Genomic DNA, 26376 nt, shown 5'->3' on the forward strand with positions numbered 1-26376 from the left:
TTAGTTTGATTTATAGATTAATTTCAAACAAAACACAGATTTTTGCCATTTGCTTCATTGAAACTCATGGTCATTTGAACTTTTTGCTTTACATAGGTGTCCACTCCCTTTAAGCTGTTTAAACTACCATCAAATATGCTTAGTGCTTTTGAAATGCATACTGCTCCATAAATGTTTCTCAACTTAAGAACACATTGAGGACTTTTATTCTGAGGATAAACAGACAACTGAATGTTGTTTGAAGAATGGCATAACTACAGCGCTTCTGTGGCATTCAAAACTTAGAAAATTCCTCTATTCATTCTATAATTGTGCTTGTGAACTGAAGCAATGCATCATGAAATCGGTTCATTTTATTTTTTTTTTCATAATAATTTTGTGTTGTACTATATGTATATAACATAGAATGAGTTGTTTCTCCAATTGTCAGCTTCTCGAATTTTGTTGTGCTGAGATATAACACTTGTTAGCCACTGATTCCATGTCTCTGAATTCTGCAGCTCATGTCTCAGCCTTCAAGATATTCAATGAACACTTATCTGCAGCTAAACTTTCTGAATATTTTAATCTGACACAAATCCTTACGATGCAGATCACACTCTTCCAATATTCTGGTGTTTGTCACTCATCCAGGGTCTTCAGCTTTCAAACCCACTAACAGTACGTGGAAATAGTTATTTGCTGCATTTTATTATTAAATATTTCAAATGGTTTTGAAATGAAGGAATATATATATATATATATATATAAATGATCAAGTTTATATTAAACAACCTCTAAGTATAAAATTAAGGAGAGGGATCAACATTTAATTAAGAATGTGGTTAGCTTAATTTTGTATATTGCTAATTCTCATTATTCTGATAACATTCTTTTTTTTTTTCTTAGTTTTGTAAGGATTAATTACTTTCTAAAATCTGTCTTTCTTCTGCCTTCATTACACCTTCATTAAAATCCTATTTGCATTACTTTGACTAAAAATGAATCGGAATCAACATAACTTAATATTTGTAAATTCTCTATAGTATATGATTTGTTTTTGTTTTCTCAACTTAGAGAGTAGATAGTCCTCAATCGAGTTCTACAGAATTGTGGAAGGAGGAAATCAGTAAAGAGATTGAAGATCTTAAACAACAATTACACAAAAAGCAGGCAGTATTTGCTGCCTTGGTAAGTTTTGTTGGCATTTTGCTTCCTTGCCATGAAAACGTGCCATACATATATTGTCTCGGCTTAGTAAAATATTTAACCCAAATTAAAAAAAATGTTTATATTTGTTGTGCTTATCCCTCTTTATATTTAGTCAATGTCGGTTGCTTTGTAATGCTCAAATTTGTCACGTATTTGTAATTTGTCTTGCCTGCATTTGATTAAAATCTGCTTAAGTTTATCAGCATTTTATTTCATGGCAGAAGAATGGATAGTCAAAAAATTGCAAACCTTTAATCTGGTTTTTGTTTTACAGCTACTATTGGTCATTTATTGCAGATGTTAGCTGCTTGTTAAATTTTTATAATTTTATTTTATCAATGTTGATTTTTATAATTTTATTTTATCAATGTTGATTTTTATAATTTTATTTTAGCAATGTTGATTTTTATAATTTTATTTTATCAATGTTGATTTGCTTTTGGCAGTGTACAAGTTATGTTGTGCTTGTCATATGAAAATAAGTATTGTGAGAATTTGAGGGAAGATTCCTTAACTCTATCTTGTTGTTACACTTTTGTATGCTACAGATTGTCAAACAGATGCAAGAATGGAATGATCAAAAATAACTGCCAGTTACTAGTGCAGATGCTTCTTATAATTTTCTGCTATGTTCTCTTTGTTGAGGTATCTATTTGTTGATTGCTACAGGAACTAAAACTACCCATAAAGGATAGAGATTTTATTGAGATTTGACTTCTTTACCATGTTCTGTCTATGCCACATTAAGTTTGTCCTATGAAGGGCATGACTTTTTGCTATGCACGGATGGTCATCTATAAATATAAAAGCGAAAATGTGTGTGTGTGTGTATGTATGTATGTATGTATGTATGTGTGTTTGTGTGTCCGCTAAAAACTTTCGACAGACACAACGAAAATTCACAAACATGGTATCATATTGAAGCCCCATCCTTCACACGAAAAATATCGAAAAATTGGCCAAAACGTTCATTTTTTTCACCCCGAAATCGACAATTTTCGACAGGGGAGGGTCAACAAAAACCGTCCTCTTGTGACGACGACCGGTTCTACGCATGCGTCAGATGACATCATGACCTGATTTACTTGAAATACTTGAAGAACTGACTAAATTTCATGTATGTTGCGTTAGCTCAGTTGGTTTGTTATCTAAACGTTTTGGGTTCGAATCGGGGTGTGAGATGTCTTTTTTTTTCTTTCGATTTTTTAAATTTAAATATTGAACCAGTGTTATTTAAGCAATTTTTTACGTAACGTTCGTTTTTCTGTTTTTTTTTTTTTTTACTTCGCTTATCCACCTCCGACCAAACACCCGGGTACCCACTTATTTTTTAAATTTTAATATCGAAACATGCTTATTCAAGCCATTTTTCACGTGTTCGTTTTTGTTTTCTTTTTTGTTTTTTCGATTTTTACATTTAACATCGTTCGTTTGCCTTACGTTAGTTTTTTTTCAATGTTTGATTACCCCCCCCCCCCCCCCCGCTTAAGTTATAACATTGTTTTCTTTTTTTACTTTGCTTATAACAAACACACCTGGTCATTGACCTCATTTTTTGAATAGCTTCCGTCATCTTCGTAACGCACGACGACTTCCTGCGCGCCCCTGTCAATTTGGTTCTTACTTAAATAAATTCAAACATCTTTCAGTAACTCATTCTGGCTGGCCGATTTTATTTTCAAACTTTGCCTCAGGGCTTCGGGTTTGATCCTACCCCCCCCCCTCCCGGTTTCTATTTTATTTAACACCACACACACCTCCAAACACCCGGGCAATGCCGGGTATCCCCACTAGTCTATAAATATAAAAGCGAAAATGTATGTATGTATGTGTGTTCGCTTTTTCTGTATGTCTACAAAAGGCTTTTTTCAAAGAAGCGGTCAATCGCCTAACAACTTTTTAAAACTTTTTATATCATATGTAAATCATAATATCTCAGAGTTGTTAACGGAGCTCGCTTGTCTATTTAATTTGCTCGACTTCGGGAAGATAAATATTCAACAGTTTTCGCTCGCCGCATGTGGATTAAACCTTTTCCTATAATTAATTCTGGTGGCATTGTTCCGGTTTCCCCCTACCCCCGCGTTCCGCAGTAAATGAAATGCTACTCCGCAGTCAAAGTTGACCTCATTAAGTCATTAAAACATGCACCTGCCAAATCTAAGTAATTAAATAAATTCAAACGCGTTTCCGTTGGTATGTTGCGGTGGTGCAATGGTTAACGTCGCACGCTTTTTTTTCACACTTTAATTTACAATTTTGCCTCAAGGGTTCCGGTTCGATCCTCATACTTACCTACCAAAACATTTTTTTAAATTTTACCCCCCCCCCCGGAGTTTTCATTTACCCAAAACCACACACACCTCCAAACACCTGGGCAACGCCGGGTACCCCTCGATAGTCTATATATATATAAAAGGCAAAATGTGTGTGACCATTTCGTGTATGTCTCGGAAAGGCTTTTCTTGCACACGGTCCCGGGTTCGTTACTATCGCTTACAACTGTTTAATTAGGCCGTAGGTAATATCTAGGATTTGAGAATGCATGTAGCCTATAGATTTATTTACGTCGACTTTTACAAAATTATTGCTATTTTGGCTTCTCGCATGTTGATTAGGCTTTTTCGTATAAAAAGCGAAACTAATTCAAAGGCTAAAACAGTTCTCGGCAGCGCACCGGGAAACGTCCAGAAGCAATCAGCTTTGATCAGTCTTGCATATCAGACAATTGCTATTCAGTCTGGACAATTGGGAGCTGGTTTCCCGCTCCCCAACAGATGTTGGGGAAAAAAACAGTCAAATTTGGGTAAACAACTCCAAATGCTGCACACTTTAATTTCCAACTTTGCCTCAAGGGTTCGGGTTCGATCCTCATACTCACAGACTTTTTTTTTTATTTTAGTTTAGTTTGATTTACCCAAAACCACACACACCTCAAAACACCCAGGCATCGCCGGGTACCCCCGCTAGTTGACTATAAAAAAACTAATTATAGACTATAGTTGCACAAGTGCTTTGAGAGATGTATCATACGGTGCGGAGTGCATGGGCTGCCATGATTTAGGTGTGTAGTGCATGCTAGGAAAGAAGCTAACTGAACCCGAACAGAGTGAATGATGTTTCAGCAAAATGTACAAGTTGGTAACTAAAGTTTTCCGGCTCACAATGTTTTTTTTTTTCTTGCATTAACATAAATCAACAGATGAACATAATTGCTTATACAGGCATGTTGAATGATCTCAGCTCATTGATAGAACTGCTTACAGAGGTACTTAAATGATTCTAAACAAATTCAGTGATGAAATGTAATTATACTTAAAACGTGATCCGTTGGTAGAAGTATCAATGTTTTTAGTAGATGGTTAGCTTGTGATCATTTAGCACAAATACTTGTAAAAACTGTTTTTATATACATACTCTAAACATCCATTTAAATCAAGGGGTCTCTTTCTGGGGCTAATGCTAAATTTCTGTATGAGATACATAATCATCTGAATGTTCAATCAAGATTTTTCATTACTTCTCAAACATTGAATATGAAGAACACATTACAATGAACCTATGCAGTGATTTATAAAATTGTTTAAATTGCATGATTTTGATTGGCTTAAGAGAATCCATTTCCTGAAAGAATCCATTTTCCAGTCTAAATTCGACATTTAAAATACCTTACTGTGTAAACTATAATTTTAGAAAATAATTATATTATATTCTTTATACCAACCTGGCATTGTCCAGGAGTTTTTGTTTGTTTTAACTATGCTATTAAAAAAAAAAATTTTTTTTATAAATATAGTTTTGAAAGTTAAATGTCACCATTACATTATTATTTGATTATTACTTAAACTGATTAAAAAAAATAACTAAACTAATTTTGGTGATTTAATGTTTTAATCTCAGTGAAATTATTGAATATAAGTAGCTTCCAAAATAGTCAATCTTGTTTATATATTAAGGATTTATTTCGAATTTTAAAGCCACGAATTACTTTCTATTCAACAGTTTAAATGCCTCCAAAGTAAATATTTCGAAGATTCAATTATATATTTTCAATTTTTAAAATATTAAAATGATTGACATATTTATGAAGAAACAAATGTATTATGGTGGATTTAATTTTTGAACTGAATTATTTTTAATAGGATTTTAAAGTCATTTTTGGTACTTTATGTTATTGCATTTTTGCTTTCAATAATTAATAGAAAATTTTTATTGATGGGTTGCCAATTATCAAGGCTGGGGATACGGTTTGGAAAGATTTTCAGTTAAACAATGAATGTCATTCGATGAAGATCTGAATCAAATGGGTGGGATGGGTAGAAAATTACTTAAGAGAAATTTATTATCTAAGAGGACACCTCAAAGTATTTGTTTACATTAGACTTGACAACCATGTAGTCAAAGGTAAGAAATGCTTGTACAAAAAGTGATCACACAATTTTATTAATATAGTGATTATCTCTTTTAATCATTATTTAAGACTTTTAAAAAAAATTCAAAATTAATACTATTCTGCTTTTTTTTTTTTTTTTTTTTTTTTTTTTAAATAATTTTACTTCATGAAGTATCTTTATTACTCTAGATTTACTGTTTATAAGTTATTGATAATTCTATAAACATGTATGTTTAAAAATCTCTTTAGTACTGTTATTTTTAATTCATCAAATCTAATGGAACAAGCACTGTTTAGAAAATTCTATAAGTTTTATTTAAATGAAGTAGTTCCATACTTGCAAGACCGGAGAATTCTTCATTATATTTTTTTATCAGCATTGGATTTGTTTGTTATATATACACATGGATTGTTCCAAAAGTAATGCCTCCTATTTTTTCTTCTGCTTGACTGGATCAGAGGGGATTACAAGTTACATTGTTATGCGAGTCTCAGAAAGCAAATCTTGTCATGGATGTGTGTCAGAAGCAGAAATGCATCATTGAATTCATTCATGCAGAAAAAAATTGAGTTGATTAACATTCATTGGCGCCTGTTGAACGTTTACAAAGCAGATGCAGTTCATATCAGCACAGTTAATGGGTTTGTTGATTTCAGAATGGTGACAAATGTGTGTGACAAAGCGCACTCCGGATACCCATGCACAGCCATCACCCCATCGCCGACAAAAGTGCATTGAGAATGAATGATGGCTGTGTAGAAAAATAAATTTTGGAACACAAAATGGTCACTCATTTTAATGATACTATTCCAGTCTTCATAACTTTTTTTTTTTCTTTTAGTTTAAAAAAAAAAAAAAAAAAAAGTGTATTATCTTTGGTACAACCCTCGTATAATGATTTTAAGGAGGTTTACTTTATTTATTTTTTTTTTTTTTAAATTAATTATGCAATTTTTAGCAACTTGGTCAAAACAATTTGAATTTTAGCACATTTTTACTCTTCATTATTTTGATGGTAAAACGTTCAGATTAAGTTTTTTGTCCTTTTGATTTTCTTCTATAATTGTTAAAAAAATTCATCTACATAAGATGAAATAATTACTTGAAAAACATCAGGAAAATAAACTGATGTTATTGATCTGGTTTGAGATTAATTTTTGGATCTCTTCTACCTTGTATCAAGAGATGATGCAAATTAAGGAACAGAATTTATATGCATGTGCTCTAACAAATGATTATTTTGCCTTTTAGATTTCTTCGTTTTGTGACCTGCATGTCTTTATCTCATTTTAAAGGTCAATCTCATATCATTCCTTGTTTTGATATGTGCAAGATCATCAGACCCAAGTGTTTTGTTGCGTGCACTTATTTCATTACACAAGAACCCAAGCTGGGCAAACTTGAGTCCTTGTACCAGAAAAATAGCCAGTAAATAAAACATTGTTTAGTAAATCGTTATTTTTTTGCATTTTTTTTGCATTCCATACACCAAACATGGATATAAATATCACTAAAACATCCGCTGGGTCATAAGCTTCATCTTGGTACCTTACTTACCTGGGTGGCTTGTCTTTAGGCGGAGATGAACCATGTCACACACACCCACAGACAGACAGACAGACATTAGGAAAATTTATAAGATAATCAGGAATATAAGTAGATATTTTAAAACCATTTTTATATTAAATTATTAATTTTTGACACCAACTTATATTTATTTTCTAATTAAATGTGTATTTGTAACTGTTTTAATTATAATGGAATAATCATTGAGAATATAGACATTTTGTAATCAAGACCGTTTCCCTTTTAATAAGTTGTATATTCATTTTTCAACATCGGCTCAAAATTAAGCTTTCATCTTGTGTTCTTTTTCAGCTCCTACCGTTTTGATTCAGTTATTTATAAAGGGAGGTCACTATTCAATATTTTTAATTTGCATTTTGCATTAATTATTGGATCATATAAACTGCATAAAAATATTGCAAATGTTTGTCAGCAAATGTGGGCTGTATTAATACCAAGGTTGTGGAGTCAGAGGGCATAATGTGAGACTCAAATTCTTAGGATTCACAAAATTCTGACTTGGACTCAATATTTTAAAGTTTTCCAATATACATACTGTTGATTTTTTTTTTTTTTTTTTTTTTTCTCAGGGATAAAACAATCTCGGTCAGACTTAGACTCGCATCTCTGACTCTCTAACCCTGACTATATTATTGATATGATAAAGAAATCCTAAGTTTATTGAGTTGAATTATTAAATTGTTGATTCTCTTTGAAATATTAACAATCATAGATTTTGAGATTAAATGTATTTATTATTGCTAAAATAGCGAAGTTAACCTTTTGGAATATTACAATTTTTCTACGGTATCTTTGTCTCATTAAAAATGAAGATGCAGTAATGCTTAGTAATTAATTTTTTAAAATACGCCTTAAAAATAAAATGTAAAAGTTAAAGTATCTTGAAATAAGCAAAATAAATAAAAAAATGTTACTCTAAAATAGTTATTGCAGATATTTTTTTACACAAAATTATAAATCGTTTATTTTATATACATGAAATTATCACTTTTTATATTGCTGTTGGATTTTCAGTTTTGATTCTTTTCCTTCATGTCACCAAATATTTTTTTTTTAAGATGTTATATTAAAAAAAAGTTTAATCACAACTGTTTATATTTGTAGAATACAGGACGATTATCTCATTCGTGGCCACATCAAAGATCTTCTTGTTCCTGCCAGACTACACCACCACCTACACCGCTTGTTGGTAAGACTATTTTTGTCTTTTTTTATAAAGATTAGTTACTCCTAGAATATGATAGTAGTAAGAACTTTTAACCAACTAAACATGATGGTCTGAAAACGAGAACTTTGGTTTTTACAGGATTAATTGGTAATTTTTTCTTTTTAAAAATTAATTTTTCATACTGTTTTTATATAATCCTATCCAAACCAGAACAGTATGCAGTGGCAACTCTAGATTCATCAAGATGCAAACCGTGCTAGAACATAATTAGCATGTTTATATTTGGTGTTACTATAGCCTGCCAAAACCCTTAAAGTGGCTTTCTAAAACAATCTGGTCTTGATGTAGTTAACACCTTTTGAATATATACGATCAGTTAAAACCATTTATTTTCCAAATAATTATGCAAATCTAGATAGATTTAATAAGTTTCTAGTGTGTATATATTAATTCATTTTAAGTTGTTAGTCATTAAGTGATATCAAGAGTAGAACACTCGATTAGAATACATTATTTTAAAAGCATGTCAGAGTTCATATGAATTCATTTAAAATCTGAAGATGGTTTGTTGATATTTAAATAAAAATTTTGTAGGTGCTGTTTTGAAACTATTGTTCATCTTTGATTATAATTGAGTAATGATGAAAGATGTGTATGAAGATAAAATTACTGCAAAAACACTAGTTCACATTTTAAAATGTTTACCAAAAATCATTATCCTATTTAAATTAATTTTTTAGCATTTCAGCATTAATAAATGAATGTTATATTGATTAGATGTTTTTATTAGAAAACTGAGGAAATATTTTTGTCCGTTTAATCAAATTTCCCATAGTCATTGTGAATCCATAAGATTTTATTAATTTCTTTACAGTTGAGTATTAAAAAAAAAAATGGAATATGAAAGAAAAACAAAAATTCCATAACTTTGTTAATAAAAAAAAAACCTCAAAACATTTTGTGGCTAATTGGTGTTTATATAATTAAATCTAATATTTTTTTTCAGACTTAGTAAAAAAAAAACCTGTGATTTAAGAAAAAAATGTATTAATGTTGAAGTTAAATTTTGCAATTAAAAAATATGAAGTTTAATTGCTAATTTAGTATTAGTGTTTTTGCAACTGATTGGCATTATTTTATATGGAAGATAAAAATGGTTTAAATTCTATTCATTTCTGTTTGGTAGAATTTGCATTGGTTTTTATGGTGCACGAAAGCAATCAACAGTATTGCTCTGCTAACTCTTAATTTAGCAATTTTGTTCAGTTTTCTCTTTTTATAATAGCACTTTATACATTTTCTTAAAACCACTATTTTAAAATAGCTTCTCGGAATGTAATTAAATATTTTTTTTTACTTCAAATATGTAAAACAAAATGATATAAAATATAATGTATCATTACATTCTTATTTTTATGCATTCATTATTTAATTTTTTGTCTGTGTATATCTTGTGGAGGTTAGATGCTTTATAAATGACTTCTAACTTCTACCTGTTGAATTTTCCTTATGCATTCCCTAGGAATGAAAGACAAATATCAGTAATAAAACATAACTATCTGATACATCACAATTAAAATGCATCCAAATATCCTGTGATAAATTTTTAACCAATTTCCAATAACGTGAAAATTAAAAAAGTTAACAAAAAATATAACCAAATAAAGGTGTAGAAATGAAAAATCAAAGACACAAAATAGTCTTCCATTTTTTTTTTTTGCCATGTTAAGTTTTTTGTTCTCTTCAAAAGCTTATTAAATATGTAAATACTTATTTGAACTATTGCATTTTTTATTCACAGTGTGTGTGTGTATATATATATATATATATATATATATATTATAAAGCGAAAATGTGTGTATGTATGTTCACTTTTTGTGTATGTCCGCAAAAGGTTTTTTTCAACGGGCTTCTTGGTTGGCTTGGTCTTTTAAAATTTTTTATATGCTGTCTAAATAATATCTAAAAGTTACGAATGGGGGTCGCGTGTGTATTGAATTTGCTCGACTTTCACACGCTATTTTTTCCAGATTTTTTAGATCACTGTGTGTTTCTTTTGCTTTTCAGTATAAAAAAAGTGAACCAGGATTCGAATCAACAGTTCCCTGGCCTACAGCCGGGTGGTCTCCACAAAGCGATGTAAATGTTTGGTCAATGTCAGCTTTTCACTGTCATATCAGACAATTGCTTTCATCTGGACACTCCCTTAATAAATGGGGAAGCTGGTTTTCCCCAAAGTTGGGTAAAAACAAACCGGATTTTGATCTCATTAAAAACTGTCCCGCAGAAAATATTAACTGCGACCTCATTATTTGACCTCATTAAGTGCGCGCACCTGTTAATTCTCTTCCTACTTAAATAAATTCAAATGTATTTCAGTAACTCTTTCTTGCTGGTCGAGCGGTTAAAATGTCATGTTCTTTTTTCACATTTTATTTTCCAACGTCACCTCAGGGCTTTGGGTTCGTTCCTACCTACCTACCAAAACTCTTTTTTACCCCCCTCCCCCGTGTTTCTTTTTGATTTTAGAGCACATACCCTTGCTAGTCTATAAAGCGAAAATGTGTATGTATGTATGTACACTTTTTGTGTATGTCCGCAAAAGCCTTTTTTTCCAAGGGCTGCTCACTTGGCTCCCTCATTTTTAAAACTTTTTATATCACAAGTTTTTAATATCTACAAGTTAACAATGGTGGTTGCCTGTCTATTTAATTTGCCCGACTTTGAAACGTTAAATATTCCACATTTTTGGATTGCCGCGTGTTGCTTTCATTTTTCGGTATAAAAAAGCGAAACTCGATTTGAATATCCAGCTCCCTGGCCCACAGCCAGTGGTCTCCAGAAAGCGATGTAACGTTTTGTCAATGTCGACTTTTCACCGTCATATCAAACAGTTGCTTTCATTTCGAGACACTCCCTTAATAAACGGGGGAGCTGCTTTTCATTCCCCAAAGTTTTGTAAAAGCTGTCCCGCACAAAATCTTAACTGCTGAACAGCCATTGCTTACATCCTGTTTCACGCGACTTAACTTCCTCGCACCTGTCAATTTCAATTTATTAACGTTAACTTAACACGCTTATCAATTCCTCTCCCCTCGTGGCCAAGATGGTTAGATGCTTTTTTTCCTTTTCATTTCCACCTTTGCATCAAAGCTTCGAGGTTCAAGCCTACCTTCCTACTAAAACTTTTTTTTTCTTTTACACCTCCAAACACCCGGCCATGTTTTGATCTACCTCCCCTCCCCCAAACAACACACCTTCAAACACTCGGGCAACACCAGGTACCACCCACTAGTATATATATATATAAAAGGAAAAATGGGTGTGCACGTTTCTGTATGTCCACAAAAGACTTTTTTGCATCGGGGTTCTCGCGTCAGTTAGATTTCGAGAGAAGTTTTCTTATACTTCCTAGATTGTATATCTCCAATTTGCAAATGGATATTGTCTCTATCTTTTTTTAAATTTTTTTTTGATCAAGTTTAAAAATATTCCCTCTGTCTTATCATGTTGCCTGTTTGTCTTTTTCGTATTAAGTAAAACTATTTGAATGCTAACGACAACTTGACGGCCTGGTGGCTAGCATTGCACCAAAATGAGATTAGTTCTTTGTCAATGGAGGGGGAAACCTTTCTATACTGAGAAAATTTCATTTTTAAGCAAATTGTGTCACATTTTGTTTTCGTGGGGAAAACAAATACTGACAGAAAGTGCCAAGCTTACCTGGCCCTCAGCCAGTTTTAAAAGCAACGTTCATTTCTATGCATGCGTGGCGACTCTTATGATTCCTAACTCATTGAATTCAATATCCCCTTTGGCCTAATGGTTAACTAGGAAGACTAATTCCCCTATGTTTTCGAATTCGATCCCACCTCTCTCTCTCTCTCTATTTTTTAAAAATTTCAATTCACTATCCTCTTTGACCTAATGGTTAGCGTGGAAAACTAATTACCCACCTCTCTCTCTCTTTTTTTATTTTAACCACTTGGAAGCCATTCTTAACATTGCTTTGTCCTTGTGCCAATATCCTACACCCGGGCAACGCCGGGTACCCCTGCTACTAAAGAACTAAAAGAATACTCATCCTAAGATGAATAAAATTAATTCCCTCAACAGAAGTTTTGCGCCATTTTTATGGCCTTTTACAAAGATTAAAATCAAGATATAATGCTGTAATTAGTTCATTTTAGTAAATAGTCAAAGATTTTTGAATTAATATTCATTGGAGAAATCAAATGTTCAGTTGCACTTGAATTTTATTAATATTCTGCTGATGAAAGTAAACTTAAATGATCTTCAGAGGAGACAATTTACTCAAATAATTTGCCCATATTTGTATGGGCTGTTTTGCAATTTTGTAGCCATTAGCATTTATAGATATTAACTGTTCAAATTTGTTATTTTTATTCATTTATTTTTTTTTAAGCATTTAAGTTTTGAATTGTTAAAACTCACGATTTTTTTATTTATTTTTTTATTTGTCAGATGCCTTGACTATTGAACTGTTTGATTCTGGTTCGAGTCATAGAAGCAGTAAAACAAGAGAAAGTTTGCATACATCAGCCAACGGTGAAAGCTACAACCGGAACCATGCTATTTCATGCCCAGCACTTGATGACAAATCCAATCTAGTGGCTAGTGCTACACAGACTGATCGTTTAGTCTACCATCTATCATATGGTCATCTGAATTCTTCCAACAGCTCTAGCACCAGTGGAGTTATTGATGTAGACTTCTGTTCAAGTAGTTCTCGCAGCCAAGATGGCCAGAAGAAACGAAAGAACTTCATTCGCAGTTCACATCGATTTGAAAGTGACAGCCAAACATCGCAAAGCATGGAAAGCAACCCAGACACCAATTTGTCTCTACCCCGACAAAGAAGCCCAAGCTTTAGAGCAGCTATTGAAAGCCAATCCAGCGGTCCTTTACCACCGGGAGATGAAGACGTACAACTAATTAGAAGAAACCACAGTTTTATGGCTGCTGTTAGCAGTCATAGTGCCAATAAGCAACAGCAGCATCACAATGAAACTGTACGCCTCACACGTAATCGCAGTCTAAGCTTTCAGGCAGCAATTGAGGATGGTCAGCAGAGTCCAACAGCTGAGAATAATGATGTTGATTTCATCTCAACTAGTGCAGACACTACGCCAGAAAACTTGAATCTTCCAGAAGGTTATACTCTTGACACTCATGGTCGAGTAGTCCTGCCCTCTGGTCGACAAGATTCACGGTCTGTAAATTTTCAATTAAGCCATGTTAATTCTTACAGTGGAATAGACGTTCAAGCTATTGGGGACCATCAGCAACAAGAGGAGTCTAGTAACGCTCATTACTCACATAATTCTCAAAAAAAATCTGAGGAATGGAGAAAGACTCCACGAACTACTGTTCCAAACCCTGAAGTTGAGGTAACTTATGCTTCACCAACAGCATCTATTGATAGCAGGTAAGAATCTATTTTTTATATATATATTTAATTGAAAATATGTGCTATTTCTTTTGTAATTAAATAAAATCACCTGTTATTATTCGAGTAATAAAAATAAAGTAATTTCAAAAGTGTAAAAGGAAAATACATATTTTTCCTTGTTTATAAACCTATCTGCTTATGTTTGTTTTTATCAATGGAGTTAGCTTTTTTTTTTTTTACATACAGTATTCGAGTGTGTACATATGTATATATATATATATATATATATATATATATATATATATAAGCATAAATTATTCTGCTTTACTTGAAATAATAAACTTGTAAAGTATGTGTGTGGCTTTACATTTGTTTATCATCTCACATTTTCTCTCTCATTATATATATTAAACATTAAATAATAATAGATTAGAATACCTTACTCAAAATGTTATACAAGGATTGATATATATAATACAGCCTTTTTATTTATTCTCATATTCAATTAAACTTTAAACCGAAAATGGTCTTAAATCTAAGTACTATAATAACAAAAATTTGTAAACATTACTTGCCACTAATATGAAACTAAAATTAACCATAACGTTATTGTAAGGTTGTTACAGCCATATTATAAATATAGAAATAAAAATTAAAAAAATTCTTTTTATAAAAAAATTGATTATTGGAAAATAAAGAAACAGCAAGATCTAATTTAGGAACTCAACGAATGGGATATATAAAAAAATAATTTTTAAATGGCTGTGGAAACTTCTCATGACTCTGTTAAATAAGGATACGAAAATTAGGTGGTATATTAATATTTAAATGGGCTTTTCCGTAACTACAGCAAAGGTAAATGCTTTTCCCGTTAAGGGAATTTTTTAATTTTTTTTTCTCTTCAAAAATGCTCTATTGTCAAAAGTGTGTTTATTCATAAAGTCTGAAGAAATACTGGTTTTGGAAAATTTTCAAACGACATAATGTTTGAAATTGTTTGACTGGACATGGAAACAATTGTAACATAAAATGAAATACACTTTTTGTTGCCATCAACACCCTTTTTGAAGACTTGATTTTGCTTTCACAATATATATATATATATATATATATATATATATATATATATAATGCTTAGGTTATGTTTGAAGAGAGGATAACAATGAAAATCAGATTGTCAAACAGTTCCAATACTAGCCAGATGTATTTTTCTGGCCAATTGTAAAAAAAAGCATTTTAAATAATCCAGTAGAATCTAATCTGCTTGCAAATTATACAAATAAAATTTAAGGGTTAATCATCATGGATGAAAAATAATGATTGAATCCCGGAATTTTATCCATATAATTTAGAAGCTTATTAGACCTTACTGGATGATTTCAAATGTTTTTATGATCAGCCTGAAGAGATCTGTCCAGTACTAAAACTAGTTGATGATCTGACATGAACATTAAACTTTTTTGCTTTGTCATCCTGTCTTCAAATATAACCTACATGTTTGTAACCAGCAGAATTAAAACAAAATGTTTAGGAGCTTGTTTTTGGTTAAAATTAGTATTATTTTCTGAAACAGCAAATATAATTATTAGTGATGGGATGATTCCAATATTTTTCCCCCGATTCCGATACAATTAACAATTCCGTACTAAATTCCTGATTCTGATTCTTTATAAATCTCTAAATATTTAACTACTTAACTACAGAGTTGTTATTTTCCACGGTTTCTGTAAAAATACATGTTAAATATTGCAGATATTTTCCTAAATGTAAAATTATACTTGTGGAGGATGATCTGTAGATTTTAGCTTTACTGGTAGTTTAAAATCAATAAATATTTATTATTTTATCATTATTAGCAGCAAGGTAAGATTTTACTTTAAACAGACTCTAATAAGACAATCAAAAGAATCGTTTTAACATTAGAAAATACACACATTTTTCAGATTCTGATACCCCTCAATTTTTTTTTTTTTTCTCCCAATTAATCGTCCCAACACTAACAATTATATAGGTTCATTTTTTTATGCAAAAATGTAATTTATTTATTTAATTTTCATAATGATGGAAATATAACGATTAGGAAGCAAATATAATACTGCAACATTTTCTACAATCATTTTTTACTCAAATATTTTATGTTCTGATTATTAAACTTGTGATGTTGATCAAATCTATGCTTGCATTGAACAAATGAAAGAAATTAAAAAAAATAAAAAAATGCAAATAAGCAGAAGGTGGATGAATAGTTACATACCTTAATGCATACAACTATGTAAAGATAATTATTCTTTTACTGAATAATATATGTTGAGTTGAAGCTAAAATTTCTAAAAAGGCACCTCAATTTTGATACATCTTTCTCATGCCACACTTTTATAGTCATGAAAATTTGTGATTTGAACAACAAAAGGAAATTAAGAAAATCTTGTGTACTACACAAACTGTAAACTTGTATGTGTGTGGCTTTACATTTGTTTTATCATCTCACATTCTCTCTCTCATATATATATATATATATATATATATATATATATATATATATATATATATATATATATACACACACACACACACTCAGTTAACTTCAGATTTTGATATCATAAATAGAGCAATAAAATAATTGTTCATCACTCATTGAACACAATTACCTCACTTCTAAATATAATATCTAGATGAGATTGTAAGGGATGGACTAATGCATTCTAATGATAACTGTACTGTATCTGCTACCAAAATAATAAAGAATAATGAAAACTGAAATTATATTAACATTTTTGTTATATATACTTGAAAAATACATGTTCTAGACCGAGTAAAATGAATTCTCTAGACAGAACAGTTTAGAAACATTTTTATCTCCCCTTATGAAAATTAAAATCAAGATATAATGCTATTAAATCGTATGTCTAAAATGTTTATTCAAATTTTGATCAAAATCTGACATGGTTTTGATTGTAGAAAATGTCTAAAGCTTAAACTAGCTTAAGATATTGAAATTCAAAAATCTTATTAATTAACCAAATTTAATACAAATTTGAAATATTTGAAACTTCAAATGGAGAGTTGTACCGATATTGTGTCCCTCTAAAAATTCTTAAAATACTTTAAAGAAACTGAAATTTTGGAAATATTAATTGATGTCTAATCCCTATTGTTAATATTTCACAAAAATCAGATGTATGTATTTTGACAAAAGGCTTTCGCTTCCCCCCCCCTCCTTTTGCATAAAACTAAATTGAACTCAATATAATCACATTACCCATCCTTACCTCTAGCAACAGTGTTCCAAAATTCATAATTATTTCTTAATTAATTTAGAAGTGAATCTTGTACATATCTAACTTTTTCTAAATAGAGATTTAACAATTGCTCTTTAAATATTATACTAGTATAAGACAATCAAGCGTTTTCGTTCTTTTCATAATCCGGCTATTTCTTAATGGATCATATCTTATTAATCTAGAAGCTGATGGACAGTATGGTAACTTAAGCTAAATTCTGATATCACACTTAACCGTTTTGTTCTCAACTTATAAAGGAAAAATCCTTTTAGATGGAGACAATTTTGTTTTAACTCAAAGTAGGATTTTCCTACATTAAAAACAGACATTGTGCCTGACTTGGCCCTTATAGGGATGAGAGTAAGTAGGAACTTGGATAAACCAACCGAGAACAATTAACAATAATTCATTTGTACATTTTATATGCGGATATAGAAAACTGAACATCTTGCTTATGGAAGTATTTCCTTCCTTTATAGTAAAATATATCCAGTATTTCTTAATCAAATTCAAACATACTTATTTAAATATAAATAATTATTTAATAAGTTATTTAGTGTATCATGGTCAATAGCAGATCACCCATAACATTTTATGACTTGTTTATATTATTTATTGATGCACACGTATTCATTCTCCTAATTAATCTCAATAAATTTAATATTTGAATCATTAAGCTTATCTGTTTGGTTAATGTTGTAATTTTAGTTATAACCAATTGGATATCATTAACACTTATTGTATGATTAATAATTAACCTTATTAAAAAAATTTGTAATAAACTGGTCTTTTTATTGCTTTTTGTTGATGGCTTTTCTCCTGATATTTTCATGCCTGCATGCAAATAGTTATATGCAAGCTTGTTTAATGTATTGTGAATTAGAATGAAAATAATTTAAACTAATACATTTCTATTTCATTTAAAAGTAAAATAATTTTTGGAACAGTATTCTATTATTCCACAGGTTTGTATTTTTGTAATTCACCCTAAACAAGGCATATTGCCATTGAGTCATATCCAAAAGGGCATCCTAAGTGTGGAATTCTGCAGTGAGATGGTCACATTTAAATTTCTGCATGTTGGTACAGTCAGGGATCAGGGAGAAATTTCCACAGGCTAGCAGTTTGAAGAATAAAGCTTTTAGAGTAGAAAATTTTCCAGCATCTGAGGATCTCTACAGTGACTGAAGTTGAATTGTCAGCAAAGTGTCAGGTTTGTTGAGTGTATTTACACTGAGGAGGCACCAAAGCAGCAAGTTTATTGAAACATTCCATTGAAGTACTTTTAAAACAAGCACAGGGATGTAACATTGCAGTGATGGCACACAGACTAGAACTTGGTAAACAGTGTGAGACTTATTAGATTAGAGACATTTTTGTGCCCTGTCTAAGAGCGAAAGACTAGTGGTTGATTTACCAGTACAGATGTGACAAAATGATGGCGTTTTAGAGATATAGGCGTTTCTAGCACGGTAAAGGGAGCCCCCTTTCTTTTCAGCGACCTTGGCAATATCTTCTATGTATTTGTTCCAGTTCATGTTACCTGTGAATTATGGGTTCAGAAGTTTGAATGTTGGATTCTTGGGTAGGATGCTATTAGCCATGGTAATTGGTGGTTACAAATGTTTCTTATAATTGTTGAAGGAAAGGAGCTTTGTCTTCGTAGCATTAAATGTTATCCATTTATGCCTTGATTCAACTGTAGACTGGAGATTCTTAATAAGGATTTATCTATTGCCTTGGATATGTGCATATTCATTTTACTTGCATGTCAAATAGTGCAATATCATAAAATATACCCATCTAAAACACAAATGCATCAGAGATAGTTTATAAATATCAGAAATAATAAAGGTCCCAGGATCAACCTTTGGGGTACGTGCACATTAATTTCATGTTTGGATGAACAGCCATCAAGAACAACCTGGATCTTTCTTTTGATTAGCAAGATCTGATCATATTAAATATTTTTCCAATAATACCATACGAATTAATTTTCATGAAGACTTTCATAGAGGTACTACCATCCTACAAAAATTACTGTTGGAATATCCATAGAAGAACATACTTGTCTAAGTTTATACTGATGGTCAGAAAGACGTTTAGCATTAATAAAATGGCAGACTAATGCTATATTGATTAATAATTGAAACATTTTAGTGAAGGGTAGGAAGAAACTGTTAGGCCTGATAATTTTGAGGATCAGTTCTTTCACCAGAATTCTTAAACACTCTGAACACAATTCAGACTTATCATTTCAGTTTTACAGATTTTAACTAGTGTGTTCTTTTGGTGTACAATTTTTCTAGCACAAAACTAATTAGAAATGTTTCTTCATTTTTGAGTCATGTGAGCTTTGATTCACAAATCAAACTAAAATTATACCAACAGATGCTGCTAAGTCAGTTCATGCATATACTAATTTTCTTTGTACATTTGTGAGATAAATATTAGCATTATACTTGATGTCATCACTGCTTTCTTAGTTTTTATGAATTTAAGTTTCCTTTGTAGAGTTTAACTCTATTTGCTTTATTTTCTAATGATCTTGCTTATACTTTTGAGTTCATTCAAATGTTGATAATTTGTAGAATACTAATTAATCATCTTATAATTTATAACAATGTAAAGTTTTTTTCTTTTAACGAATGAGTTTGTAATAATTAGTTTCTTTAAAATTAGTTATTTCCACGAATAACCATGACAATTTATGAAACTATGAAAAAAGTCTTAAATTGAAGTTTTTTGCAACTTTGGAATGTGTATGGTGCAAAAAAATGTTTTTGGAATGATTATTTGTCGTTCATAATGTGTTTGTCAGTTTGTGGAATTTTTATGATTTTAATACTAATTAGATTTGCACAATTTGAAATTAAGTGTAAAACTGAGCTTTTGATTTTAGTTTTCAATGAATATTGTAATAAACGTAAAACTAAATTAGTAAATTTTATTAAATTTAAAGGATTGCAGAAATAGTTTAAAAAGAAAAAACTTACAAATTACTTACATGGTCAATGTTATAATTAAATTTAATGTATGTTAGTTTTAGTAAGTGTTTTTATATTTTAATTTAAATGAATTTACTTACATTTATAAAATATTCGAACAAGCTATATATATTTTCTGATTCATTAGTTTGTGTGAAATGTTTCTGAAGTTTGCAAACATTAGAATATCCTTATAATTTTGATTAGTCGCATATCTTATAAAGATTTAATGTCTAAAATGAGTTTTCATGAAACTTTTTGTAAGTGCTTCAGTTGCTCTTATTTTAAATTTTCAATATTTATTCAATTTTATCAGATTTAGTTTGAGATGCTTTGAACATTTTACACTTGTAGCAATGACTACATATTGTTAATGTGACATAATTTCATTGAATTTATATTCAATGAAAAATAAGTTTAAATAGTTTCACTCTTATTGATCTAAAAAATGGGGATTATTTAATCCAACTATTTCTTTAGGTGTTTTTTCTAAAGAGTAACTGTTATTAATTTGAAATAGTATACAAAACCATCATGTTCATAAAGTTATAAAAACAATGCAATTAATTTGACTTGATATCAATTTTTAGAATATTATGAAGACCCATTAGAATTTTTGCTCAATTTATATTTCTTCTGTCCAAAGTAGACTTATTGAATGAATTAATTTCAGAGTGTACAACTTTTTGCATTTTTTTTTTGTCTATATATTTCACTTATTTTCCTGCAGATGCACTTGCTATTTTTCTTTGCTGCGTTCATTACTATTTTGTTTGCTTTCACTTACAATTTAACAATTATTTTGTTTGAATATTTATCATTTTGAATTGAGATCATTTATATTGAATTATTGTCTTCAGTGGTTACTTATATTCAATTCTTTTTTTTAAATATTAACTTTTTAAAATAATTTCTAAAGCAATGTTTAATGAAAAAAAATATAATCTACCAGAATTGCAGTGTCTGAAGGTATAAGATCTGACTGTTGTAATCCTAAAAATTGACTTGACTACTTGTGTTAAAGTTTTTCAATAGTCAGACTTGTTTCTTCTGAGATGTAAAAAAAAAAAACCCCAAAAAACCTGGCTCCAACTCGTAAACTTCTTCTGACTCTGGTTCCTTCCCAGATTTCTGACTCTGCAATCCTGTAATCTACATCAGCAAATTTAAATATTAAATTTAACGTTTAATTTATTTTGAAAATTAATTTGTATTTACTTTTTAAAACCTACAAATAAACTGTCAAATAAAACCAATCAAATTAAAATTTCTATGGTGCATAATTAGCAATTTTTTTTACGAATAGAATTTTATATTAAAACCATTTAAAAAATTTGTCTTTGTTTACATCAAACCTTACATTCAGAACTTATTGCAATGTGATGCTTAGTCATACTATTTTTATGACCCTATATCCTTTAATTGGTGAACAGTTTGAATTCCAGTTTGTATAGCTTATATTCTATTTAAACTGGTGCTCTTAAGGACAACATCAAATGATTTTTTCTAAACTGAGGAAAAAATAGGACTCTCCAACCTTGTTTGACAATTGGTTTTGGAAACAAATGTTTTAAAATTCAAAACCACAAAATAATCCCTAGAAATATTTTGCAAGGCCTGAATGTGCACTTTTATTTAGTTATTGGTAAATAGCAAAATGTTGGGAGTTACCACTTTGTAAAATCTACTTTCTTGGATGATCACTGCAAAAGTTTGAAAACTGATCCCATGAAAGATGCTATTTTTTGCAATATGAAAGTTTAAAAAAATTTATTTCCAAAGTATATATCAAACTTTATTCATCATATATTAAAAGGACCAAATAATTGCAATTTGAGTATAGGTTAGAATTGTTTTTTGTAAGCGTTATGAAACATAAAAAAAAAGTATTTTAACAAAATAACTTAAAAAAATGTTCATTATGGTATCTTAGTTAAATTATCTTTTTGATAATGAAAATAATTTTGTTCTTTTTGCAAAATTATTCATGAGGGAGGGAGGCAAAAGTGGAAAATTTAGCTGATGTTTTTTGTTATTCAATAAAATATTGTGTGTTTGAGAAAACGAAAAGTATTTTATGATTTGATATTTTACAAACTTTTGTATCTCAAGTATATGAATTCTTTTTGTAAAATCGTTTACTAAGGCAACATGCATTGCTTGAAATATTTGCTATTTTAAAGGGATCATTTGAATTTTTAATGAGGTGAGAAAAATATTTCCAAGAATTAGTGATAACATCTTAACAGGCATTTTTGTCTGATAGAGTTGTCTTTAATTATGACAACACTGTTATTATCTTTATAGTTACTGGGAGAGTAGGGTGTAGCAGAAGCCGGCCCCTTTTCAAGTGGCAGTCAATACCTTTCATCCAAGCCTGCGTCATATTGGCTGATGGTGTCATTCAGAATGTCTCTTAATCAGAGTCTATCTGTTTTGATGTAAGTAGACCTGTTGACATGTTGCTGTAGCTAAAATATCAAAAGAAGCTAACCAAACAATTCCACTTTTCTATCAGTTTTGTTCATTGGCAATTTTAAATGCATTTTTATGTGGTTAATGCCTTGCATTTTTTGCTTTTAATGCAATGCTGCCTGTTAGCTCTTTGTTTTATCATAAAATTGATTTATTTTTTCATTGTTGTCACAAGTTATAATAAAAAGAAATTATTGAATGGACTTATTCCTAGATATTTTTTTGCTGCTTAGTTTAATTACATTCCTACTTTGTAATATTTACACTTTTCATAGATGTTTTGTTCCCTATTCAATGCTAGAAATGAATTCCTTGCAGTATTAGCAGTCATGAAATTCTGGACGAACTTGATCATTAATATTTTCATTAATTTCATATTTAGTACAGTAAAAAAAAATCTATTTAGTTTGAAGCAATTTATTTTGGAAGATTTTGTATTTTATTTGTGAGAATTTGAAGAACTTTACATTTATCTTTTATTTATATATATATATATATATATATATATATATATATATATATATATATATATATATAAAGAAAAGTTCTGTTTTCTGTTCAAGCATAAAAACTACAAAGTATATTGATGTGATTTTTAAATTAAGGAATTCTATAAGTCTCTATTGGAGATATGCTATCTGTATTGGTTACTTCCGATAATCTTTATGACCCATCCCTAAAAAACTATATAAAGACAGCTGTAGCTAAAACATTTGAATGAGACCCCTTAAAATATTTGGAATATACAATTTTGAATTAAGTTTTGATCATCGTAGGAATATTTTCCTTTTAAATTTTTTTTTTTTTAACTAAATCTCTTTAGTTCTAATAAGAAATATAAGAAAATACTATAATAATATACTTAATGACTTCTGTTTTGATAGTGAAATTTAGTTTTTGAATTTTTTACATTTATTTTTGAGAACTTTTATCATGCATTACATTTTTTTTACATAAATCTTTTTTGTTAATTATAAAGGCTCTTATAACCTTTTTTAATCAATTTCATTACTATCCGCATATTTATTAAGGGTGCATTATTTACTTAACCTCATAGTACAAATATTCCAGTATGAGTTGAATTTGTGATATTAAGTCAATCAAGTTATTAATTAGGTTCAACATATTTGATACTGCATACATCTACTTGTCTATTGATTTATGAAAACTGAAATCAGCTGTTTTGGTATCTATTCATTTGCTCCCGTTCCCTTTCAAAAGCAGAATTATACACAAGATCGGTTTTTAATCTGAAAAAAAAAAGATCCAGCTTTCCAAAAAAGTGCCCTCTTAATTAAGACAAAAATAAAAATTGGCTCAGTTGAAAAGGATATCTCCTTTACTGTATATCAATCCCGAGGTATCTCAAAGATCTATTCTGGGCCTGAATTCTTTTAAATTTTCATTAATGTTCTTTCAAACCATATTCTAAGATTATTTGTTGACACAACTAACTATGGCAGCACTTGAAAGAACATTGGTGATCTTGCTAATTCTCATTTTATTATGTAGAGTAATGGGAAAAAGTTGCTTCTTACTTTTAACATCTAATACTAAGTTTCTCTTCTTTCACCACCTGTGCTCACATCTTTCTTTTGCTCCAAGTGAAATGAATGGATCTCTCCTTGAGGAAGACACAATTTTATAAACACTTAAGATTTACTTTGACTTCAAATCTAAAATGGAAGACTGTTATATTTTCATTTAAATTGTTTTGTTCTTACTATTAAATTAAAAAGAAGAAAAAAATGCAAATTCAGTTTCTTGCCATGTGATTTTGCACGCGTTCCTTTTTCTTTAAAAGACGGAGTTCTTTCTCTCTTGCTTGAGTAGCTGTGAATTTTGTTCAATAAAGCCTTGGAAAGAGGTTTTGTTTTACGTCTTCATTTACTTACAACACTACAATTTATTGAACAAAATTTATTTCCTTCATGGAGATCATTCGTATGGACAAATTTGACATATCCTCGGCAGACCCTCAGGCTAGCAAGCTTTGGAAATTGTGGTATCATAACTTTAATTACTATTTATCAATTATTGCTTCGTTAAACCCTGATAAACTCGAAATTCTTTATTTAAACATCAGTCCCACCATTGCTGATGTTATCGGGGGTTGTTCAGGATTTGAACACGCTGTTGAATTACTGAAAGATGTTTACGACAAGTCTCCAAGTGTTATTCATGGTAGACATCTGCTTTCCACGCATCTACAACAAGAAAACTAGTCTGTCGACCAATATCTTTAGGTCTTGAATCGACTTGCCGCTGACTGTTACTTTAAAGACGTTACTGCTACTACTTACAGGGATGAATCTGTCCGTGATGCATTTATACCTGGTCTCTGGTCTTCAGTAATACGTGCTAGACTACTAGAAACTGATACGCTAACTCTCAAAGAGGCTACTCAATGTCCTAGGGCTTTATAACAAGCTCACTTTCGTGCTGAATCATACGCTTCCCTGATTGGAGCAGCTGCCGCTACTACTACTACTTCTATTAGAACTAACAATGTGTTTTCTGATCCTGCCGAGGAGGACACTATTACTAAAATTTCTGATTCTACTGGTTCTCATATGGAGTGTGACTCTGTACACTTTTCTGCTGCCCTTCCTGTTCATGGTAAGTGTTACAACTGTGAAGGGAGACATCACTTTAAGGATAATCGCCGTCATTGTCCTACCCGCGACAAGGTATGTCGAAACTGTGGTGAATTCAGTCATTTCTCTAAAGTTTGCCGTTCTATGCTGACACCTTCACATTCTACTTCTGCTATTATGGTAGCCCATGCTAAAGGTGGTTATAGGTGCCCTCTCATTACTAAAATTGTTGAATTAAAAGGAAAAAAAAATTAACTGCCCTCATAGATACCGGCAGTTCTGATAACTTTATTAGTGCTCTCATTGTTAAAACAATGAAGCTGTCTACTTCAAAAAGTAATTCCGTAATTTCCATGGCATCATCCGCCGTTTCCCTCAAATTATCAGAATATTGCATGGAGAACATTTCCTTCAGTGGTTGCAAGTATAAAGAAATTGACTTTACATTGCTTCCGGATTCCTGTATGGATATTATACTCGGAGTGCCTTTTTTAAAACTACATCAGGGTATCACTTTCTTTTGGTGGACCTCAGGATATTCTTAAAATCTGTGCCCTAACCAAGATCAGCTGTGCCCCTGTGAAATTGTTTCGAAACTGAACCCCCAATTGCAAACATTGCTACTAAATCCCAAAATTACCGTGCGGAGGATGCTCGATTCATTGAAAAGGTAATTCTACAACTGCTTGAGGATGATGTAATTGAAACAAGTTATTCACCATTGCGTGCTCAGATTGTTGTGACTTTGTCACCTAATAAAAAGAAACAATTAGTAGTTCATTTCTCTCAAACTATTAACCATTTCACCTTACTTGATGCATATCCTTTGCCTCGGATTGATGATCTTGTGAACCAAATAGCCCAATATTGTATATTTAGTACAATTGACTTATCCAAAGCATACTACCAGATCGAAATTTGTCCCGAAGAGTAGCCCTACACGGCCTTTCAAGCTGGAAATCGTTTGTACCAATTCAAATGAATACCCATGAGTGTCACTAATGGGGTTTCTGCTTTTCAACGGTTTATGAATTCTTTCATTTCTGACAACAAATTTATGGAACTTTTTCATATATAGATGATATTACTATTTGCGGTAAAACTCAGGAGGAACATGATGTTAATTTGGAATGTTTTTTAAAGGCTACCTCGACATATAACCCCGAAATAAACCAAGAAAAATCAAAGTTTTCACTTTATTCCATCAATTTGCTTGGGTACCAAATTTGTAACAGGACTATGCAACCAGATCCTGAACGTTTGAAACCTCTTTTACAAATGCC

At 30.7% G+C, this 26376-nt stretch overlaps 1 protein-coding gene across 2 annotated transcripts in view; it reads left to right on the top strand.

Annotated features, from left to right (window-relative positions):
• The window catches only part of LOC145286136 (uncharacterized), a 539596-nt gene that overhangs the window by 108220 nt on the left and 405000 nt on the right, over window positions 1–26376 (top strand). Inside the window, exons 15-17 of one of the 2 annotated variants that reach the window (XM_080134856.1) lie at window positions 1057–1170; window positions 8277–8361; window positions 12826–13789. In XM_080134856.1, coding sequence (XP_079990982.1) covers window positions 1057–1170; window positions 8277–8361; window positions 12826–13789 — 1163 coding nt within the window. The remainder of the gene's footprint in view (window positions 1–1056; window positions 1171–8276; window positions 8362–12825; window positions 13790–26376) is intronic. The other variant, XM_080134858.1, reaches the window with a different exon arrangement.

This window comes from Euprymna scolopes, chromosome 10, assembly GCF_053919585.1.
Source record: "Euprymna scolopes isolate OS-2025 chromosome 10, ASM5391958v1, whole genome shotgun sequence".
Taxonomy (NCBI): domain Eukaryota; kingdom Metazoa; phylum Mollusca; class Cephalopoda; order Sepiida; family Sepiolidae; genus Euprymna; species Euprymna scolopes.